We start from the raw sequence: 23,384 nt of genomic DNA, 5'->3' as shown, positions 1-23,384 counted from the left end.
GGCGTACACTGGTACCTGAAAGTCTGGCTGAGACTGAAAAATGACAAGCCTGAATTGGACCGAAAACAACTTTAGCAGGAAGGCGGAAACTGGATAGTGGAGTGCATTTTCTGCACTTAACATTTGATACAGATGTCCTGTTACAACCATGTTAGAGTCTCTCTTCTGTAGTGGTGTATACACAACTAAAAGACAGTCATACCCCAAGCCGGTCATGATGTTATTATCTATAAATCATTACTACCCTCTATATGAACACACGCGCGCACTCTCACACACAGACACTCCTTTTCAATTGGACAGCTCTTCAGTTCTCAGATACACCAGTACAACAGCAGAGTTCAAATAATCTCCCGCAAAAATGCAGAGTACGGTATCAATCCTATGAAGCCACACTGGATCGTGGTGTTTTGAACATAGGGCTGGAGTTTGCCTAAACCTACATTAATCCAGGGATGGTTCATAAATTCGGTGATCGTCATTCGCTCTGTGGGATCTGTCTTCAGCACCTGGCGGATCAGATCTTTCACTGCGCAGAAAGGAAATTTAACAGTTACAAGTAGTGGCCACCATCAATACACCAATTCAAGCCTGCAAACAGAGAACAAACACTACTTCCTAATTGCAGTTACTGAATGGAAGCCTGAGTGAAGAGACATGACAATTCAGAGAGGGAACTAGACTGTAGCAAAGGCTCCACGAGGTCCCCCTACATACACTCCACAGTGTTGGTCTCTGGATAGCTACTAGAGGCCTGGACAAATAGTCCAGGGAACGTGAGTTCAAATCCCAGCTTGATGATCTGAATTTGGCTTTTAAAATCTGTAAATAAAAACATGCTGGTGTCAGTAAAAGTGACCATGAAGCTGTCAGATTGTAAAAAGAAATCCAACTAAATCACTGATGTCCTTCAGACAGGAAACCTACTGTCCTTTACCAAGGCTGTGGCTCCAGCCTGTAGCAATGTGGCTTCTCACTCAAGTGCCCTCTGAAATGGTTTAGCAACTTGTATCAAATACCTCCCAGTTTTTGAGGGAGGCCCACAGCCAACAGGGCAATAAGGGATGGGTAATAAATTCTGGCCGAGCCAGCTTGAAATGGAATATTAAAAAGGAGGGGGATCTCCAGGTGCAAGGAACACAAGCATTGCTGATTTGTTCAGTTCCGATTCACACTGGAAGGCAATTTGCTATCGAGGGACTTAACTAAAATCTGAAAAAGCATGTTTTGCAGGCTGGATAGAAGCAGTGTTTGATTAGATGTAGCTATGAAGAGAGATTGGATAGACTGGAGTTGTTTTCCTTGGAAAATTATGAGTGGTATAGATAGAGAAGACAAAAAGAAACTTTTGCCCTTGGTGGAGGGATCAATGACTTAAGGTAAGGGGCAGGAGGCTTAGAGGGGATATCAGGAAAACAAAAGGCATTTCTGTGTCTATAAATGTGACTCCAGCATTGTACATTGCCTTCCTAATGCCAGGTTACAAGGATATTACAGAGTGGTTGCAGGACATTCTTATGGGGGACGGTGATTGTGATGACTTCAGCCAGGCTAATGAGGTTGGCTTACTAGAGTATGAAAAGAAATACCTGATGAGTTCTAACTGATGGTTAAATCAAGGAGTCTCATGCTCCCTATTTAAAGCAGATGTGTCAGTCTCCCAGGCTGCATTCAGCAGGGAGCATCTGGAGAGCTGGCTTTGCACAGATGTATGGTGTAAATAAAGTAACTTGATGACAGGACTTTTGCCTCCATGGAGTTATTACAGTGATCAGCCAGAGATCATGGTCTACATTGGTACCAGTGACTTAGGTATGAAAGGGGACGAGGTCCTGAAAGCAGGTTTTGAACTCTGAAAGAGATTGAAAATCAGGACCTCTAAAGCAGTAATCTCAGAATGACTCCCAGTCCCACATGCCAGTGAGGATAGAAACAGGGCAATTGAATGATTGAACATATGGCTGGAAAGCTGGTGTAGGAAGGAGGGCATCAGATTGGGACCATTTCTGGAGAAGGTGGGACCTCTACAAGCAGAACGGTCTACACCTGAACAGGACTGGCAAAGCTGAGAGGAATGATGTACTAAATTTAGCATCAGATGAAATCATGTGGGTTGAGCTGGGATCTGAAAAAAAAGGGGCAGCCACACTGCTGGGAGTATACTAAAGACCCCCAAATAGTGAGGGGGAGATAGAAGAGCAAATATGTAGGCACATTTCTGAGTGCAAAAGCAATAGAGTAGTAATAGTTGTGGACTTGAACTACCTGGACATCAACTGGAATACAAACAGTGTGAAGGGAAAAGAGGGCACAAAATTCTTAAACAGCATTCAAGAGAACTTTTTAGCCAGCATGCAACAAGTCCAACAAGAGAGGGCGCAATTCTAGATTTAGCCTTAAGAAATGAAGTTGGACAAGTGAATTAAGTAGCAGTGGGGAACCATTTTGGAGAGAGTGACCATAGTACTGTTAGATTTAGCATCATTATGGAAAGGACATTATGGAAAAGGACAAAGTTAGAACAGGAGTAAAAGATTCAAATTATGAAAAGAAAAAGTTAATGAAGCTGAGAGATGATCTGGCAAAAGTGGGCTGATTACTGCTACTTGAAGGAAAATCAGTGACAATTGAGTGGGAGGCATTGAAAAGTGAGATTCTACAGGCACAGTGTAGACATGGATAGGTTGGGACTTTATTCCCTGGAGCGTAGAAGAATGAGGGGAGATTTGATAGAGGTGTATAAGATTTTGATGGGTATAGATAGAGTGAATGCAAGCAGGCTTTTTCCACTGAGGCTAGGGGAGAATAAAACCAGAGGGCATGGGTTAAGGGTGAAAGGAGAAAAGTTTAGGGGAATATTAGGGGGGCTTCTTCACACAGAGTGGTGGGAGTGTGGAATGAGCTGCCGGATAAAGTGGTAAATGCCATTTTTAACATTTAAGAAAAACTTGGATGGGTTCATGTAGGAGAGGGGTGTGGAGGGATATGGTCCAAGTGCAGGTCAGTGGGACTAGGCAAAAAATGGTTCGGCACAGATAAGACCTAAAGACCTGTTTCTGAGCTGTAATTTTCTATGGTTCTATGTCACCACAAAGAAATGAGTGATACTGTCAAAACTTGGTTATCTAGAAGCATATAGGGTAACATGAAGCAGAAAAAGAAAATTTGTAACAGTCACAAAAAAATACGTTAGAAAGCCTCGAGGAATATGGAAAATACAGAGGTCATCTAAAAAAACAAAATCAGAAAAACAAAGTGGATATGAAAGAATATTGACAGGCAAAATCAAGGACAACCCAAAGATGTTGCTATCAGTACATTAAGAACAGGAAGATAACAAAGGTCCTATCAGGGATGTACAAGGTAACTTATGCATTGATGCAGAAGATGAGAGCAGGGTTCTTAAAGAGTACTTTATCTTTCTCTTCACAAAGGAGAGGGATGATACACACCTTGTAGTTAATGAGGAGCAATGTGAAAAATTAGATACAGTAAGCATAATGAGAGAGGAAGTACTGGAGGGACTGACAGACTTGAAGGCGGAGTAAATTACCAGGGCCATTTGGATTGTATACCAAGCTGTTAAATGAAGCCAGAGAGGAAATAGTGGATGCCCTGAGGATCATTTTTCAACTCACTAGATACAAGTGAGGTACCAGAGGATTGGAGGTCTGAGAATGTTGTAACATTATTTGAAAAGTGTGTGAGGGATAGGTCAGAAAATTATAGGCTGGTCAATCTGACTTTGCTGATGGGCAAGTTATTTGAATCAATTTTCAGAGACAGTGTAAACTGTCACTTAAGGAATGGATTAATCGGATCCTCAGCATGCTTTTCTAAGGGGAAGGTCGGGTCTTCCTAATTTAAATAAACTTTTTAAGGAAATAACAAGGGGGATTGATGAAGGTAGTGCAGTGGATGTGGTCTATATGGATTTTAATAAGGCATTTGACAAGGTTCCACATGGCAGACTGGTCAGGAAAGTGAGATCGCATGGAATACAGGAGAAGGTGAAGAGCGCCAACGTGCTGGTTAGGTGCATTGGCCATGCTAAAGAGTTGGACCCAAATTTGTCTCAGTGACAGGAAACAAAGGGCAATGATAGATGGATATTTTTGCAAATGGAAAACAGTTTCCGTGGTGTTCCACAGGGCGCAGTGTTGGGTCCTTGCTGTTTGGTGTATATATTAATGTTTTAAACTTAAATGTGGGGTGCACTATTGAGAAATTTGCATAAGACAAAAAGTGGTCATGTAATTGATAGTGAAGAGGATAGCTGTTGACTTCAGAATGACATCAATGGTTTGGGTGAGTAGGCAGAGAAGTGGCAAATGGAATTCAATCTGGAAAAGTGTGAAATAATCCATTAGGGAGGACAAACAAAGCAAGGGAATACTCAATAAATGGGAGGATATTGAGAGGGGTTGAGGAAGTGAGAGAGCTTGGAATAAATGTCCACAGGTCCCTGAAGATGGCAGGACAGGTGGACAAGATGGTCAAGGAAGCATATAGAATAGTTTCCTTTATAGGGTGAGGTACTGAATACAAAAGCAGGGATGTAATGATGGAATCGTATAAAACACTGGCCATAGCCAGAGTTTTGTGTACAGTTCTGGTCACCACATTACAGGAAGGACATAATTGCTCTGGAGAGAGTGCAGAGCAGATTTACAAAAATGTTGCCAGGGCTTGAAAACTGCAGCAATGAGGAGAGATTAGATATGCTAGGGTTGATTTCCTTAGGTCAGAGAAGGTAAAGGGTGACCTGATTGAGGTGTACATAATTAGGAAGGGCCTAGACAGGGTAGACAGGAAAGACTTGTTTCCCCTAGTGGAGAGGTCAGTTACCAGTTGACATCGATTTGAGGTGATTGGTAGAAGGATTAGAGGGAACATGAAGAAATACTCCTTCACTCAGAGGGTACTGGGTGTCTGGAATTTACTGCCTAGTTTGGTGATGGAGTCAGAAACCCCCAACTCATTGAGAGATACCTGGATCTGTATCTGAAGCCTGCAAAGCTACAGAGCAGGTGGGATTAGAACAGGCGGTTATAGTTTTTATATTTTAGACGGCACAAACACGATGGGCTGGATGGTCTTTTTCTGTGCCGTAACTTTTTTATGGTTCTAAAGTACAGTACACGTTAGAAACCAGTAACATACCAGTTATTGAGTCCAATGGAGTTTTATTCTGCATCAAACTCACATAAATAGGAAATTAACTTATACTTAGATGTCATTAATCTCTTTCTCTGAATCCTGAGATTGCTTAATAGAAAATAATGAATATAGAACTATTATAGAAAATTACTTTACTATCGCGCCAACTGTGAAATTTTAATAGAGGAGGGTCTTTATATAGGGACTCGCTGGTTTACTTTATTTGTTCTTAATGGATCTTACTTATATTCAGTGAGTTAATTCTTAATTATTAAGAATTAAGTTAATTATTAAGTTAATTCTTTAACACAGACAAGAAATGATGGCTCTGTTGAGAACAATTTTGCTAAATATTAATAAAATGGAAAAAAACATGAATGAACATTGAATGGAACATTTGCTAAGGATGACAATTGAAACCTGCTCAATTGCACCTGACTCAGCACCAGCTGAACTATAGAAAGTAGGTAATACAATATGGAGACAATGGGCTTCACGTTCCGTGTCAAAAACAGAAAATGCTGGAAAAGCTCAGTCGGACTGACAGCATCTGTGGAGAGTGAATAGAGCCAACGTTGAGTCTGGATTACACTTCATCAGAGCTAAAGAGCATGCGGTCCATCTGCAAGCAGGACCCAGACCTTCCTGTCACTTGCCATTTCAACACACCACACTGCTCACCTGTCCACATGTCCGTCCTTGGCTTTTTGCAATGTTCAAGCGAAGCCCAACAAAAACTGGCGGTACAGTACCTCATCTTCCAATTGGGCACTTTATGGCCTTCCGGACAGAACATTGAGTTCAACAACTTCAGAGTATGAACTCTCTCCTCCATCTCCAATTATTTTATTTCATTTCTTTTTTTCATCTTATTCGTCCATTATTATTATTTCATATACTTATTTTTACACTAGGCCTTTAGCTCTGACAAAGGGTTATCCTGACTCGAAACATTGGCTTTACTCTCCCTCCACAGATGCTGTTAGACCTGCTGACCTTTTCCAGCATTTTAAGTTTTTGTTTCAGATTCCAGTATCTGCAGTCTTTTGCCTTTGTTTAAGTTCAGTGAATCCAGTTACCTTCCTCGGAGACGTCTGACCACTCTGGGTTTGGAAACTCGTACTGCCCCATTCGAATCCTCTTCTTCATCCCAGGAGAAATGGCCAGGCCGTGATTGGAGTAGAACGGAGGATACCCACACAGCCTGCAGGCACAGGTATGTTGTTTAGTTTGCTAACCATGTACAGGGGCAAATTGTTCCGTTTCCCCAGTAACTCCCCATCTCCTCTCAAGGACCTTACAGAGGAACTGGTTCACAGGTACTGCCAACCCTCCAGTACCGCACCCAAGTGGCTAATTAGTGTGTATATGTGTGCGCACAGAAAGCAGAGCAATAAGCCAAATCCTGTTTTCACTTTGCATATATCTTGCAGTCAAAGTCAGAAGCAGAGGCGTTATCAAGGGCTGGATTTGGGTGGGTGATGGTTGGTGTTAGTTCCTGGCTAAATATTTTTCCGCCCCTCTGGTCAGCCCTTAACACTGATCCTAGAGATTAGGAGCCTCATGGATACAAGCTTTGGCCCTCCAGGTTTGCCCAACCTTTTCTCATGTGGGTGGGTGAGGGGGATTGGGGGGCACATTTCCATTCTTTTCTCACTCAAGGGGCTGATGAGTAAATTTTGGAAAGATAAGGTTTGGCACAACACTGAACATGAATTTTAAAACAACGTTGAGGCACGAAACAAAGAAACAACTTGTTGAGCAAAACAAAAAAAGAAATAAATTGATCATTTAAAAAAATAATAAAAATGACCATTAGAGTGTGCCAGGGTCATACTGTGTGTCTGGCTCCCAGTCTCAGGGTACTCACTCACTTACACTCACCCAATGTGCGTTGGGGTGCCAGTAAATGCCGATTTGTGGGGGTGAGGGTGAATGAGAGCCCTCTGTCTCCCACACACAAACACTTCACTCTCCCACTCAAACAACTCTCTCCCACTCCCCCACACGTAGAACTCACTCTCACTCTCCCACTCCCCCACACACAAACACTTCACTCTCCCTCACACACAAACACCTTACACAGAGAGTCAGTGCAGACTCATGTGCCAAATGGCCACCTTCTGCACGGTAGCAATTCTATGATTATACCGAATTATACATGAAACGTCTCTCTGAACAAATTTTCCTGATTAGTTGCGCTGCTTATTAGTTACTTCCACCAAAATCCCACATAACTCATTAACTTAGCTCATCAACCTAGCCCTGGTCTATGTACAACACCAAAGAATGAACGTCCCCTGAAGTTACCTTCATTCTAAGTGGGTTTAATTTGCAGCCAAACATTTTAGCTACAGTGGGACTATATGTTGGCTAATTGTGGCGTTTTATAGCATTTTTTAAAAATTCTGCTTGCCAGCATGTTTAATATCTCAGAATGGTACTGGAATCGCCAATCTTCAGAAATGGAAAGCTTCAATAATTGCATTTTCTGCAACATGCTGTGATTAAAGCAATAAATGTCAGTTTAAAGCTTCAAACTTCTATTTTCATTTCATCAATATGATAAAAAGTAAATTAAAAGAGGAAGCTGGTACGTATTCCACACTTTCCTCTGGCCCGGATTGTTTATATTAATTTCTACACACTTTGCATGGTTTTTACATTTTGTGTAGTGTAATATGGGTGCAAGTTTCCATTGGCGATATCATAAGACCATCAGACACAGGAGCAGAATTAGGCCACTCGGCCCATCGAGTCTGCTCCACCATTCAATCATGGCTGATTTTTTTTTCTCATCCCCATTCTCCTGCCTTTTCCCCAGAACACCTGATCCCCTTATTAATCAAGAATCTATCTATCTATCTCTGTCTTAAAGACACTCAATGACCTGGCCTCTATCGTCTTCTGCGGCAAAGAGATTCACCACTCTCTGGCTGAAGAAATTCCTCCTCATCTCGGTTCTAAATGATCATCCCTTTAGCCTGAGGTTGTGCCCTTTGGTTCTAGTTTTTCCTACTAGTGGAAACATCCACTCCACGTTCACTCTATCCAGGCCTCGCAGTATCCTGTAAGTTTCAATAAGATCCCCCCTCATCCTTCTAAAGTCCAACGAGTACAGACCCAGAGTCCTCCATCGTTCCTCATACAAGCTCTTCATTCCAGGGACCATTCTTGTGAACCTCCTCTAGACCCTTTCTAAGGCCAGCACATCCTTTCTTAGATACGGGCCCAAAACTGCTCACAATACTCCAAATGGGGTCTGACCAGAGCCTTATACAGCCTCAGAAGTACATCCCTGCTTTTGTATTCTAGCCCTCTCGACAGGAATGCTAACATTGCATTTGTCTTCCTAACTGCCGACTGAACCTGCAAATTAACCTTAAGAGAATCTTGAACAATGACTCCCAAGTTCCTTTGTGAGTCTGATTTCCCAAGCATTTTCCCATTTAGAAAATAGTCTATGCCTCCATTCCTCCTTCCACAGTGCATAACCTCACACTCTTCCACATTGTATTCCATCTGCCACTTCTTTGCCCACTCTCCTAACCTGTCCAAGTCCTTCTGCAGCCCCCCTGCTTTCTCAATACTACCTGTCCCTCTACATACCTTTGTGTCATCTGCAAACTTAGCAACAGTGCCTTCAAGTTCCTTCCTCCAAATCGTTAATGTATGTTGTGAAAAGTTGTGGTCCCAGCACTGACCCCTGAGGCACACCACTAGTCACCGGCTGCCATCCTGAAAAAGACCCCTTTATCCCCACTCTGCCTTCTGCCAGTCAGCCAATCCTCAATCCATGCCAGGATATTATCTTTAACACCGTGGGCATTTAACTTTGTTAACTGTCTCTTATGCAGCACCTTGTCAAAGGCCTTCTGGAAATCTAAATAAATCACGTCCACTGGTTCTCCTTTACCCAACTTCCTTGTTACCTCCTCAAAGAACTCTAACAGATTTGTCAGGCATGACCTCCCCTTGACAAAGCCGTGCTGACTCAGTCCTACTTTATCATGCACTCCCAAGTACTCTGCGATCTCATCTTTAATAATGGACTCTAAAATCTTAGCAATGACTGAAAGTCAGGCTAACAGGCCTATAATTTCCTGTCTGCTGCCTCTCTCTCTCTTCTTGAACAGCGGTGTTACATTCGCTACTTTCCAATCCTCTGGTACCCTCCCCGCCTCCTGAAAGATCACCACCAATGCCTCCACAATTTCCTCAGCTATCTCTTTTAGAACCCTGGGGTGTAGTCCATTCGGTCCAGGGTGATTTACCCACCTTCAGACCTTTCAGTTTCCCCAGAACCTTCTCCTTAGTGATGGCCACTACACTCACCTGTGCCCCCGACTCTTCTGGAGCTCTGGCACCCTGCTGGTGTCTTCCTCCGTGAAGACTGATGCAAAGTAATTATTCAGTTCCTCTCCCATTGCTTCGTTTCTTATTATTACTTCTCTTGCTTCATTTTCCAGTGGTCCAATGGCTATTTTTGCCTCTCTCTTACCTTTTATATATTGAAAAAAAACTCTTATCTTCTTTTATATTACTAGCTAGCTTACACATATTTCATCTTCTCCCCTCTTATTGCTTTTTTAGTTGTCCTCTGCTTGCTTTTAAAGGCTTCCCAATCCTCCTGCTTCCCACTAATCCTTGCCACTTTGTATGCTTTTTCTTTTGCTTTTGGGCTGTCCGCGACTTCCCTCATCGGCCATGGATGCCTCGTCCTCCCCTGAGCATGTTTCCTCCTCCTGGAGATGAATTTCTGTTGTGCCTCCTGGATAACTCAAAAACTCCTGCCATCGCTGTTCCACTGTCTTCCCTGCTAGGCTCCCTTTCCAATCAACTCTGGCAGCTCCTCTCTCATGTCTTTGTAGTTATCTTTATTTAACTGTAAAACCGTTACATCTGATTCCAGCTTCTCCCTCTCAGGGTAAATTCTATCATATTGTGGTCACTGCTCCTTAAGGGTTCCTTCACCTTAAGTTCCCTAATCAAGTCTGCCGCATTACACATCACCAAATCCAGAATTGCCTGTTCCCTACTAGGCTTTGTCACAAGCTGCTCCAAAAAACCATCTCAGACATTCCACAAATTTCTTTTCTTGGGATCCACTACCTACCTGATTTGCAGCCACGTCTCTGTGATGCCCACAGCATCGTACCGGCCAATTTCAATGTGCGCAACAAGCTCATTTACCTTATTCCGTATACTGCGTACATTTAGGTACAACACCCTCAGTCCTGCATTGACCAACTCCCTTCTCATACTTGTCACCTTTTTTGCTCTGCCTGAGGTTAGATTCCTGCCACCTTCTATATCTCTGCTCTATTACATGGTCTGGAAACTTTACTAACCTCTCCTGAGCCCTCAGCTCCATTAACCTGCACTTCTACCCTCTCCTTTCACTTTGATTTTCTAATTCTCCATACAACTGAACCCCCCCATCCCCCACTATTTAGTTTAAAGCCCTATCTACAGTCCTAGTTATATGATTCACCAGGACTCTGATCCCAGCATGATTCAGATGAAGACTGTCCCATTGGAACAGGTCCCCTCTTCCCCAATACTGGTGCCAATGTCCCATGAATTCAAACCCGTTCCTCCCACACCAATCTTTGAACCACACATTTACCTCTTTAATCTTATTGACCCTGTGCCAATTAGCTCGTGGCTGAGGTAGTAATCCAGAGATTATTACCTTTTTGGTTCTGCATTTTAATTTAGCTCCTCGCTGTCCATACTCCCTTAGCAGAACCTTTGTTCCTGTTCTACCTATGTCATTGGTACCTACGTGGACCCTGACAACAACTGGATCTTTACCGTCCCACTCCATGTTCCTCTGCAGCCCAGATGAGATATCCCGAACCCGAGCACCAGACAGGCAACACAACCTTCGGGATTCTCGATCACAGAGAACAGTGTCAATCCCCCTAACTACACTATCCCCAATTACAACTACATTTCTTCTTTCTCCCCCCACACTTGAACGGCTCCCTGTGCCACAGTGCTGTGGTCAGTTTGCTCATCCTCCCTGCAGTACCCGTTCCCGTCCACACAGGGAGCAAGAATCTCGAACCTGTTGGACAGGTTCATGGACTGAGGCTCCTGCAACCCTACCTCCTGGATCCCTCTACCTGCCTCACTTGCAGCCACACCCTCCTGTCCCTGTCCACTGGCCGAATGCAAGGTATTTAATCTAAGGGGTGTGACTGCCTCCTGGAACAGTGTTCAGGTAGCCCCCCCCCCCCCCCCCCCCCGCAGCATCCAAAGCTCAGAATCCAGCTCATCCACTCTGAGCCAGAGTTTCTCAAGCAACCAACACTTACTACAGACATGCTCACTGGGAACCACAATGGGGTCCATCAGGTCCCACATCATGCATGAACAACACATCACCTGACCCTCCATCTCTATTTTACCTAATTCGTTTTTAATTTGGCTTTTACATTAAAAAAAGATATATATATCTCCTTATTACCTCAGTCTCAACGTAATGTCTAACCAGTAATTTAAATGGGTTTTCAAATTTAATACAGCTCCATTAGCCAATCAAATCACAGCCCTCCTGTTATGCTACTTAAGCTTTTTTTTAGTCCAAACTCAGTTTCAGAGAATCAAGAGTAACACTTACTGACCAATCAGCACTTTCTCTTGTAGCCTCTGCTGCCTGTTTCACCTAACTCACATAGAAACCATTGTAAGTTTCAGCGTGAGGGCAATCCAGAAAAGCCCAGGTTGTCCCGATTAACGTTTGTTACTGAGCACATGGACAGTCATACAACATTGCCATAACAACTGGCTACTCAAAGGGCTCCTGGAGAATACTGGGCGAAATGGAGGCAAAGAGAAGCAATGGAGATGAATGAAACAGCTTACTTACAGAATGTACATGATCACTCCCAGGGACCATATGTCACACGACTTGTCATATTTCTCTGGACCCAGGACCTCTGGAGCTGTGACAACACATGGGAACGTGACTAGCAATCCAGGACAAGGCAAACCAAACTGATTTGAAAATAAAAATATGATCCAATATATCCTTAAGGGGAATGGAATTATTATTGCACTGTTCCCTCATCAAAGGCGCTCCAAGAATTAATATAGAAGTCACATTATATATTATTATAGTTGTGTAGCAGGAGATATAAAAGAAATCATATGAAGGATTATGTCGAGATGATGCACTGTGCATCATTATATAAATCTAGTATGGTATTAGAGCAGATCCCTCAAGATTGCTAGAGATATTGATAGGTAGCATCATTGAGAAATAGGCCCTTAATAGCATATCTTGAGCTGCTGAACTACTTGGGGAGGATCAATCAGCTCATTAGAAATTAACTTTTGTTTCAACTCAGCAATGAGCTCAGTCCCACTCAACTTCTCCAGGTCGGTGATAAAGGGAGAAACTGTCATAAAAGTGGGTGATGACACTCCCACCAACAGAGAAATTAAGGTAAGTCACAGAATCCCTACAGTGCAGAAGGAGGCCATTCGACACATCGAGCCTGTACCGACAACCATTTCATCCAGGCCCTATTCCTGTAACCCCATATATTTACCCTGCCAATCCCCCAACACTAAGGTGCAATTTATCATGGCCAATCAACTTAACCTGGGGCGGCACGGTAGCACAGTGGTTAGCACTGCTGCTTCACAGCTCCAGGGATCTGGGTTCGATTCCCGGCTTGGGTCGCTGTCTGTGTGGACTTTGCACATTCTCCTCGTGTCTGCGTGGGTTTCCTCCCACAGTCCAAAGATGTGTGGGTTAGGTTGATTGGCCATGCTAAAATTGCCCTTAGTGTCCTGGGTTGCGTAGGTTAGAGGGATTAGTCGGTAAAAATGTAAGGGTATGGGGATAGGGCCTGGGTGGGATTGTGGTCGGTGCAGACTCGATGGGCCGAATGGCCTCTTTCTGTGCTGTAGGATTTCTAAGATTCTAACCCGCACGAGTGTGGGAGGAAACCGGAGCACCTGGAGGAAACACATGCAGACACAGGGAGAACATGCAAACTCCACACAGTCAACCGAGACCGGAATTGTATCTCTACAGACGGTGGCAGAATATCAAGTTAGAGTGACCAACTCCATTGAGAAAGGAGTGGACCATAATGTGTCAATCTCTACTCTGTAAGAGTAGCAAACTATCATTCTGTTCCCTGGCTTGGTAATGGTTTCTACTTCAAGCAAACAGATGGAGACTAAGGCTTGAAAAACCGGTGGAAAAGTGGGAGTGAAAATAATGGGTGTCATGAATGGGACCATGGGCTTCACACCCAACACAAGAAAGAATTTTCATTTATGTCATGACTTCTGGACACCCCAAAGTGCTTTACAGCCACAGCAGTACATTTGAATGATTATTTTTGTAATGTATGGAAAGGGCCAAAAATGTTGTAGCTGGGAGCAAGGCTCTGCAGTTGCATCTTAAGTGGCACTTGCACACACCTTTTCCATACAAATGAAATGCATTTCCCACTGATCTATAAACTCTGCTGGGGTCAGTACTGGCATGGCTGCTGGGATCACAACCCAAGCAATTGTGCTGCCAACATCTTTTGCTCACAGATCCTTTGAATCCAAAGTCATGCTGGTCAACATAGTTGATAAGGATGCTCTCTTTCCCATGACAGAAGATACCCTTCATAGTATCTGATGTGGTCAGACTGTTAGTTCGCTGCAAGACTGAGACCAAATTGCCTTCTGAGCTGCTAGCACTCAGACAGACTTGTGAAGGCAGTATATAGGAGCTGCCATGGATCCAGATAGATGTTAATATAAACACAAAGCATTTTCATATGGTACCTGTACTGAAGCTCTGTGTTTTGCTTTTTGTTTGCATGTGACGAGTTAATCGTCACATGCAAAACGCAAGCTGGGACTTCCGCATTGAAGTCCCACTGCTGTCAAGGAGAGCAATGAGAGCTGTGGAACAGAGTCAGAAGGAACATCACTTCCAATCACCTCATAACAACTTGTTTCAGGGTAAGAGTGGCACTGGGCCAGCAAGTGAGGAATCTCCCAACCACCTTGACTGAGAAAGAGTAGGTATTTTACTGCAGAAATCTGCTTCATGAAGTGAGGTGGCATTTTCTGAGGCTCCATGTCACCAGCTGGGCCTTGGCCTGCAGCAGGAAAACTGGAAAATTACTGGCTTCAGTTTTCCACTAAGCTGCACATGCATGTGAGGGTCATAGTACAGAGCCTCAGGAAAAGTTGCCTGCTGAATAACATTTCTATTATTTGGACAATCACATTGACTCTAGAGAAACAAAGGAGGAGGCCTATACTGATCCTCCTTAGGCCAGCAGAAATCTATGCTCTCTGGCCAGGATTTTCCACTTCTGGCTTGTTGCATTACAGATACACTTCCATTAAAGTTGTTGGCTGACAAATGGAGAACTCCACTCCCACCACATTGTGAAGCTCCAACTGAAGTCTGTTGCGCCTCCCTGTGCTGAAATCAAGATATGCTACTAAAGGCCAACGATATACCTTCCTTCATTCTAGCCTTCCTTGCAAAATCCTTTGGGTTTTAAAACCAAAGTGTGGAATCCACTAATCACAAATTCTCCATTTATCAATTATCATTCTTCAGAGTGTGGGCAGTGTTGGCAAAGTTGGCATTTATTGCCGGAGGGATGATAGTGGTGGGCTTTCTTGAAGCACTGTAATCTGTGTGATAAAGGTACTCCTACATCTCTTGTTATGTGTAGGGAGTTTCTATTTTACTATTTGGCTTTGTCCTGTACTGTGGGGTCTCAAGTTTCTCAATTTTAAAAAATGACAGCACTCGAGTAGCCAACACAGTTATTCACTGGTTCTCAATTTTTAAAATTATTTCACGGGATGTGGTCATCATTGACTAGGCTAGCATTTGTTACGCATCCCTAAAATGAGTATATCACTCGGCCATTTCAGAGTAGACCACATTGCTGTGTGGGTCTGGAGTCATGTGTAGGTCAGGCCGGGTAAGAACAGCATATTTCCTTCCTTAAAAGGACATTAGTGAGTCAGGTGGGTATTTACGAAAATTGACAATAGCTTCATGGACATCATTAGACTTTCAATTCTAGAGTTTTTAAAAAAATTGAATTCAAATTTCACCAACTGCCGTGATGGGCTTTGAACCTGGGTCCCCAGAGCATCACCCTGGGTCTTTGGATTACTAGCCCAGTGATATACCAATACACCACCAGCTCCCTTTCTGGTTAATTAACCTTGCTGTTATTCACATCAGAAAAAGTATGACTCTTGACACTGACCAACATAGTATGGTGTGTAGCAGGGCGTTGCCAGAGAGTTGTGAACTGTTGTCTCTTTAGCAAACCCAAAATCTGTGAGCTTGAGGATTGCGTTCAAATCTTTCGAAGTGTACAACAGGTTTTCTGGCTGCAAAATTCAAATGAATATTTAGGGTGTCAGGAAGATTCCTTGTTTTAATAAATAAACAAATAGCAGAATTGGACATGATTAATGTTCAATACATGTACATAGATAAAGGAATAATCTGCACCTTTCAGAAATGGTTCACAGACAACAAATTACATTGAAATGCAGTTACTGGCAACATTGCTGACAAAATCTGCATATAGCAATATCCTGCAAATGGCTATCAATAACCACAAAACCAGATGACCAGTTTTGGTGTTGACTGAGGGAAGGAATGTTGACCAGGACAGCAGGAAACTCCCGGATCTTCTTTCAACAGTACCAAAGAATCTTTAACATCTATCTAATCAAGCATTTAGGGTCTTATTTTAACATCTCATCCATAAAATAGCACCTCCTACAATGCAGCACCTCCTTTATTCGTGCAGTCCTGGAGTGGGGCTTCCTAGCTCGAGAGGTGAGACTGAAATCCTGTCAGTGGGATGATTCTGAGATCTGAATAACCACAACAGCTTGCATTTATATAGCACCTAAGGTACTAAAGTGTGCCAAGGCACTTCATGTTAACGTACAAGTATGCCATTCGGTATTCCAAGCCTGCTGTGCCATTTGATAATATCATGGCTGATCTGTTTGGGTTTAAAATTCCACATTCCCATCTACCCCTGATAACCATTGATTCCCTTCAGTGACCTCGTCTTCACCGCCTCCAGAGGCAGAGAGTTCGAAATTCGCTAAACCCTCTGAAATATATCTACCAATTGCAGCTGCTCAAGACATGAAGAATTTGGACGTCTTACCTTGACATCCCTGTGAGCAATGTTCATTGAATGGAGGTACTGAATAGCACTCCCTATATCCCTCATTATTTCTGAGGCCTCTGAAAATACACAAAGGAAGCAATAGAGGATTTACTGGACTGGCGACCATTTGAATGCAACATATTTCAGAGACCATTTCTATGGAGAATGACAGGTTTCACGTAAACTGTGATTTAACAACAGTGGCTATGTCCTTACTTCAGATTCTGTAACCCAACCTGTGATGCATAATTCAGAAATTTATCTTGGCTCTATAATGCTCCAATTGAGAGATGTGGGAATAGAATGTTTTTCATCTCACCATCATACCAGCATTAAGCACTTCCAATACAGTATGTAACAGCTGCCAGAGTAAAGCTCACTGCACCTCAACGCCAAGCTTTTTAAAATTAATTCATGGGATGTGGGCATCGCAGGCTGGACCAGCATTTGTTGCCCATCCCCGAGGGCAATTACGAGTCAACCAGATTGTGGTGGGTCTGGAGTCACATGTAGGCCAGATCAGGTAAGGATGACAGATTGCCTTCCCTAAAGGTAATTAGTGAACCAGATGGGTTTTTACAACAATGATTTTACAATCATCCAGATTTTTATTGAATTCAATTTTCACCATCTTCCATGGGGGGGATTCGAACCCAGGTCCCCAGGGCATTACTCTAGGTCTCTGGATAAATTGTTCAGTGACAATACCACTACACCACCACCTCTCCATATCTGAGCAGAGTGTTTCTATTAGCCCAAAGGGGACCCTGGCAGACTTCCCAACTCTCTAACTCAGAAACCAACACCAGTTGTAGTGCCTCTCTACTTTCTTTTCAGCGAAGATCGGCTAAATCAGCCATTTATTACATGGCTCCATGAACCTTTGTATAAAAAGGGTTCAACCTGGCACTCCTAGCTACTCTAACCTTTGAATTGGTAACATGTGTCCTGTGGTGTTTGATGTTGCTTTACCCGGTGCAGCAAACAACCTTTCATTACCTTAAACAGAGATCATCTCATTTTAAAATAAACACCAGCTCCTCAGCCTTTCCTGATAGCTTAAATTCCTGACATCCAGAATTGGCCACTTGCCTGTGTGTCCTTTGAAAGGCTGTAACCTTCTTCCTACGATTAGGTAACTAGAATTCACTGCATCCTTGGGTTTGACTGACACCACTGTACAATATTTATAACTGTAGTGAGTTGCCCTGTTCTTTGTCTAGCAGAGAGGGAAGGTCACAGATTGGAATGAGGACAAGTGCAATAGTCTGGAATGTCGCATCTCATAACTTACCCCTCTCAGTAAATGCCTGATCCCCCCGATCCTGGATCCTGTTGAACAATTCACCTCCTTCCATACTGTCAGGGAGGGGCAGAGAGACAGAAAAAGAGAGAGAGAGAGAGCATAGAGTTAGTAAGGGAGCTTGGGTGGGCAATTACCCAGAGCCTTTGACCCACAGTATTCTATATTTTTACTTTCAAAATTATATCAGCATTTGCAGACTCAAAAATTAAACTACAGGGTGCTAGTGGAGATAGAAATGGCAGAAAATTTGCTGTCTCATGTATCTTGAGGCTTGTATCTGCTGGAGTTAAAATTAGCAGCGACTTAGTTGAAACATACAAGAAACATACAAGGGGTCTTGGCAAGGTGGATGTGGAGAAGATGTTTCCTCTTGTCGGAGAAGTTAGAACCAGGGGCCACTGTTTAAACCAGAATTGAGGCAACATTTGTTCACTCAAGAGGGTCATGAGTCTGTGGAATTCTCTTCCTGAAAAGTGATGGAAGTAGAGTCTTTCAATATTTTTAAGGCGGAAATGGATAGATTCTTGGTAAGCAAGGATGTGATAGCTTATCGGGGGTAGGCGGGATGCAGATTTGAGATTACTATCAGATCAGCCATGATCTTATTAAATGGCTCAAGCGGACTGAATGGCTCCTGCTCCTTGTGTGCATGCCCATGTCTCATTCATCAAAGATCATTAACCCGATTAATCAGAAACAAATCCATCTCAATTACACTAACAAGAGGTTTATTAAATGGCTCCCTAAAAAATGTATGATATCCTCCAACAGACTACCCAGATCAAGGAAATACCTTTGGCTCCAAGTCACATAAATCAGAAATCCCCATGTTGACTCCCCAGTCTGTGCTCAACTAGTTAGTCTAGGCAATAGGAGTGAATACTCCTCAGCCTCAGCATCCTGGAGCTTTGGAGAGAAGAAAATAAATCAGCCAGGGTTCGTACCTCTGTCCAGTTACCCACCTCGTCCTGCCAATGGATGTTGAATAAGGACAGGATTTGCTGATGATGCCCACGATAGTGGAACAACTAGATTCCCATATGAAGATTTTCCATTTGCGTAAGATGTTAGAAATTTACTGCATTCATCAAAGCAGTAACGCGGGTGGAAGCTCGCAATTGGATTGAAAAAAAATTGGGGAGTCAAAACAAAACTGGAAGAGTCACCTAGTTTGGGTTAGAGGGAGAGTCTCTGAGAAAACCAAATCTCACTGTGAAAGACAGTTCCAAGATTTCAAGTTACCAAGCTGAGAAAAGGAAAGATCAGAATAAACCCTCTGGAACTAAGCATCACCCTTTGGATTGATTCGGGAAACGTTGAATGTCTACACAAAGCACAGTGTAAAGTATACCTGTGAAATGTGTTTTCGTGATTGTTGCCTACAATGATACTGTTTAGTTAATGTTTTTAGTAATTTATAACAATAAATGCCATAAATCATGAAGTCGTGACGTGTCATTCTTTCAGCTATTAACTGAAAGTTTGAATTTCTTTTTAAAAATTATCGGCCTCTATGGGGATCGCAACACTACCAATCACAGATTTTAAACTTAGAATTGATCTTGCATCAATAGTTATTTGCAGAACAGAGTTCCAAAGTTTACCACTCTGTTTGTAGCAATGTTTGCTAATTTCACACCCGAAGGATCAGACTCTAATTTTTAGGATGGGATTTTCCATCCCTGCAGTGCATTTTGTGGAGATGGCCTGCCATTTGCTGGTGATGTGATCTTCTGATCCCACAGCTGTCAATGGGTTCCCTGTTGTTCACCTCCTCTGCCGCCAGGGAACCCTGGACAATCTCTACTGCAGGGTAACAGGAAGTATGAAAAGATAAACAAAAGGAATGGATATTTATTACAACAGCCAGCTTACATTTCAGCACCATTTTGTGTATAAAATGTAACTCGGCACATTCTCCAGAGTCTAAAAAAAAACCAAGGACCGAAAAACAGAATGGTTGGTGGGGTGTAATGGTTTGTGCGAAAGTCCCTTTAACAGTGGGTAACCGGGTTTGCAGTTCCTTCAGGATAAAATTAGAAACTAAGCATACAGTGTAGCTAGTAATATTAATATAAGCTGGTAACCACAACAACACTTTGTCCTCTCTCTCTTCTTCCAGAACCTTCTTGAGTTTGCCTGAAACATCCATCTTCCCCCTCCTCTTCCCTTGGGGTGGAGAGCAATCACAACACCACCTTCCCCAAGTCAGCCTCTCAAAAATGTGGTTATTCGTTCATGGGGTGTGGGCATCGTTGGCAGGTCAGTATTTGTTACCCATCCCTGTACAGCTGACTGGTTTGCTAGACGATTTCAGAAGGGGTTACAAGCTGACCACATTGCTACAGGTCTGGAGTCACACATAGGCCAGACGACTAAAGCCAAGAGATTTCCTTCCCTAGAGGACATCAACACATCACGTGGCTTTTACAACAATCAGGTGGTTTCATGGTCACCATTATTGATGCTAGCTTCTCATTGCAGATTTATTTAATACAGTGACTAAAAGCCAGCAGGAGACAAATTGGTGGGCTTTAGAGAGAGGGCTCCTGAGAACAGGAGCACAGTAGCTGAGAAAGCAGTCATTAATGACAGGTGTCAGGACAAGACGTAACCCAATGTTGGACACGCGCGCGCACGCGCACACACGCTCGTACACACACTGGATTAGTTTGGACAGAGATAAGAAATAGGAAAAGTCACTTGTGGGAGTACTTTATAAGCTCCCTAACAGTAGTTGCACAGTAGAGAGTGTGCAGGAAGAAATAAATGGGGTGTGTAAGAAAGGTGCTGTAATAATCATGTAGATTGGATGAGTCAGATTGGCAAAGGGAGCCTGCAGCATGAGTTCATAGACTGTATTCAATACAATTTCTTAGAACAATATGTTCTAGTGCCAACCAGGGAGCAGGCTATTCTGATCCTGGTAATGAGCAATGAGACAAAATTAATCAATAACCTCATAGTAAAGGAGCCATCATAACATGATAGAATTCCACATTTGGTTTGAAAGGGAGAAGTGAGAGTCTAAGATTAGAGTTTTAAAGCTGAATAAAGGTCATTATAAGCAGAGGTGAAAGTAACTTGAATTTCTCACTGGTATGGTTGTAGCGCAATACCTCTTCCTGTAAAAGTGATTGCACTTCAAAAGTGGTTCATTGGCATAATAAATGGAATTGTTTTCTTTCTCTGCCCCATATTGTTGTTGAGGTGAGATCAACGTTACTAATGGACACTGGTATTCGTGTAATGTTGTCATTTATCTCAAGAGGCTTGGAATACAAAAGCACGGATGTACTTCTGAGGCTTTATAAAGCACTGGTTAGGCCCCATTTGGAGTACTGTGAGCAATTTTGGGCCCCACACCTCAGGAAGGACATACTGGCACTGGAGCGGGTCCAGCGGAGATTCACACGGATGATCCCAGGAATGGTAGGCCTGACATACGATGAACGTCTGAGGATCGTGGGATTATATTCATTGGAGTTTAGGAGGTTGAGGGGAGATCTGATAGAAACTTACAAGATAATGAACGGCTTAGATAGGATGGACATAGGGAAGTTGTTTCCATTAACAGGGGAGACTAGGACGCGGGGGCACAGCCTTAGAATAAAAGGGAGTCACTTTAGAACAGAGATGAGGAGAAATTTCTTCAGCCAGAGAGTGGTGGGTCTGTGGAATTCATTGCCACAGAGGGCTGTGGAGGCCGAGACGTTGAGCATCTTCAAGACAGAAATTGATAAATTCTTGATTTCTCGAGGAATTAAGGGCTATGGGGAGAGAGCGGGTAAATGGAGTTGAAATCAACCATGATTGAATGGTGGAGTGGACTCGATGGGCCGAATGGCCTTACTTCCGCTCCTATGTCTTATGGTCTTATGGTCTTATGGGATTCACGCAAAGCTGCCCAATTGAATACATCAAAAGAGTAATGACATGTTCACCCAGAGAAACAGGGGAGAGAAGATAAAGACAGTGTCAGGAATAAAGTGAAGAACAATATTAGCAATGGGCAGGATTCTCCAGTCTCATCTGTAGCAGGACTCGTCGCAAATGAAAACAGAAAATTTGGTGCTCCAGCCCAAAATCCATCAGCAGCAGCACTTGGATATTCCAAGCCCGAACAAGGATGGAAGATTATGGCCAATGGGAAATAGCACATAACAGAAGAGAGAGGTGGAGATGCAGGACAAGAGAGTGAGAGAGGGTGCCATTAGTTAACAGAGTGAAGAGTGTGCAAAGAGAGAGTGGCGATTAAAAAAGTAAAGAAGGGCTATGCAAATACAATTTTGATTAGGGAAAGAGAGAGTGAAAGATACTATAGACTGGGAGATTGTGAATCATAGCAGCGTCCAGAGAAATCAAACATTCACTTCAAAGACAAAGCATCAAGAGAAATTAGAACAGAGTCAGAGTCAGTACTCCAAAGATAGAGACCATTCGGCCCATTGAGCTCATGGCCAAAAACAGACAGAAACATAAAGCAGAATGTATGGAAATTCAGAATAGATGCAAATCACATTGAACAATATAAAATATGATTAAAAGTGCTATCTAAACGAAAGTGTGGAGAAAAAATTGTGGACAATTGGCTTAAGTTAAAGACAATTAAGAATCTTCGTACTGATTCACATTAGAGTCTGTTTTAGTTGGAGAGAATAGACAAAATCATGAAGTGCAGGTGCCAAAGTGCTCAAAACATAAACAACATGAAAGAGGTTAGAAGGATCAACTCGCTGATTAATTAATTAATTACTACAGCTTGTTAGCAAGATGAAGTGAGAGAAACATAAACTGGAGTCAGTCGGTAGTTTGAGTGAGGGTTAAAGAGGAGAACGCACTATTCAGCGGGCAGCGTTGTAGCGGGCAGCGGAGTGAGCAGGTAGCAGAGTGAGAGCTGAAGGGCTTTGGCTCAACAGGCTTAGTCGGAAACGGGCGAGGGAGGGTAGGTTTCTCAACTTTTAAATCTTAGTTCTTTCCCTGTGGAATCTGAGGAAAAGGGGCATTATGAATGTGAAGCCAGTTTGCTGTTCTCAGTGCCAGATGTGGAAGGTCGTGGAGTCTCCCAGAAGTATATATCTGCGCTGGGTGTGTTGAGCTGTGGCTCCTAAGGGACCGAGTTAGGGAACTGGAGCTGCAGCTCGAGGACATTCGTCTCGTAGGGAAAGCGAGGAGGTGATAGATAGGAGTTATAGGCAGGTGGTCACACCGGGGACACAAGAAGCAGGCAAGTGGGTCACAGTCAGGAAAAGGAAAAGTCAGGTGGTAGAGAGTACCCCAGTGGTTGTGCCCCTTAAAAATAAGTACTCTTGTTTGAGTACTGTTGGGGTTGACAGCCCACCTGGTGGAAGCAGCAGTGGTCGTGCCTCCGGCGCAGAGTCCGGCCTTGTAGCACAGAAGGGTCAGGAAAGGAGGAGGAAGGCAGTGGTGATAGGGGACTCTACAGTGAGGGGGTCAGACAGGCGTTTTTGTGGAGGAAGTCGAGAAACGCGGATGGTGGTTTGCCTCCCTGGTGCCGGGATCAGGGATGTTTCTGACCGTATCCAAGAAATCCTGAAGTGGGAGGGAGAGGAGCCAGAGGTCGTGGTGCATACTGGTACCACTGACATAGGCAGGAAAGGGGAACGGGTTATGAAAGGAGAATATAGGAAGTTAGGTAGGGAGTTAAGAAGGAGGAACGCAAAGGTAGTAATCTCGGGATTGCTGCCTGTGCCACAAGACAG

The 23,384-nt window shown here is 43.3% G+C and overlaps 1 protein-coding gene across 1 annotated transcript in view; it reads right to left on the bottom strand.

Moving 5' to 3' along the window:
- LOC144491486 (MAP kinase-activated protein kinase 2-like) overlaps positions 1 to 23,384 on the bottom strand; it is a 127,051-nt gene that overhangs the window by 5,708 nt on the left and 97,959 nt on the right. Inside the window, exons 3-8 of the mRNA XM_078209376.1 lie at positions 17,650 to 17,714; positions 16,353 to 16,432; positions 15,426 to 15,552; positions 12,038 to 12,113; positions 6,240 to 6,364; positions 444 to 529 (exon numbers count right to left, since the gene is read on the bottom strand). Coding sequence (XP_078065502.1) covers positions 444 to 529; positions 6,240 to 6,364; positions 12,038 to 12,113; positions 15,426 to 15,552; positions 16,353 to 16,432; positions 17,650 to 17,714 — 559 coding nt within the window. The remainder of the gene's footprint in view (positions 1 to 443; positions 530 to 6,239; positions 6,365 to 12,037; positions 12,114 to 15,425; positions 15,553 to 16,352; positions 16,433 to 17,649; positions 17,715 to 23,384) is intronic.

The sequence above is a fragment of the Mustelus asterias genome, chromosome 3, assembly GCF_964213995.1.
Source record: "Mustelus asterias chromosome 3, sMusAst1.hap1.1, whole genome shotgun sequence".
NCBI lineage: Eukaryota > Metazoa > Chordata > Chondrichthyes > Carcharhiniformes > Triakidae > Mustelus > Mustelus asterias.
Note: the sequence above shows the minus strand (reverse complement) of the source record. Positions and strands in the feature narration are given on the sequence as shown.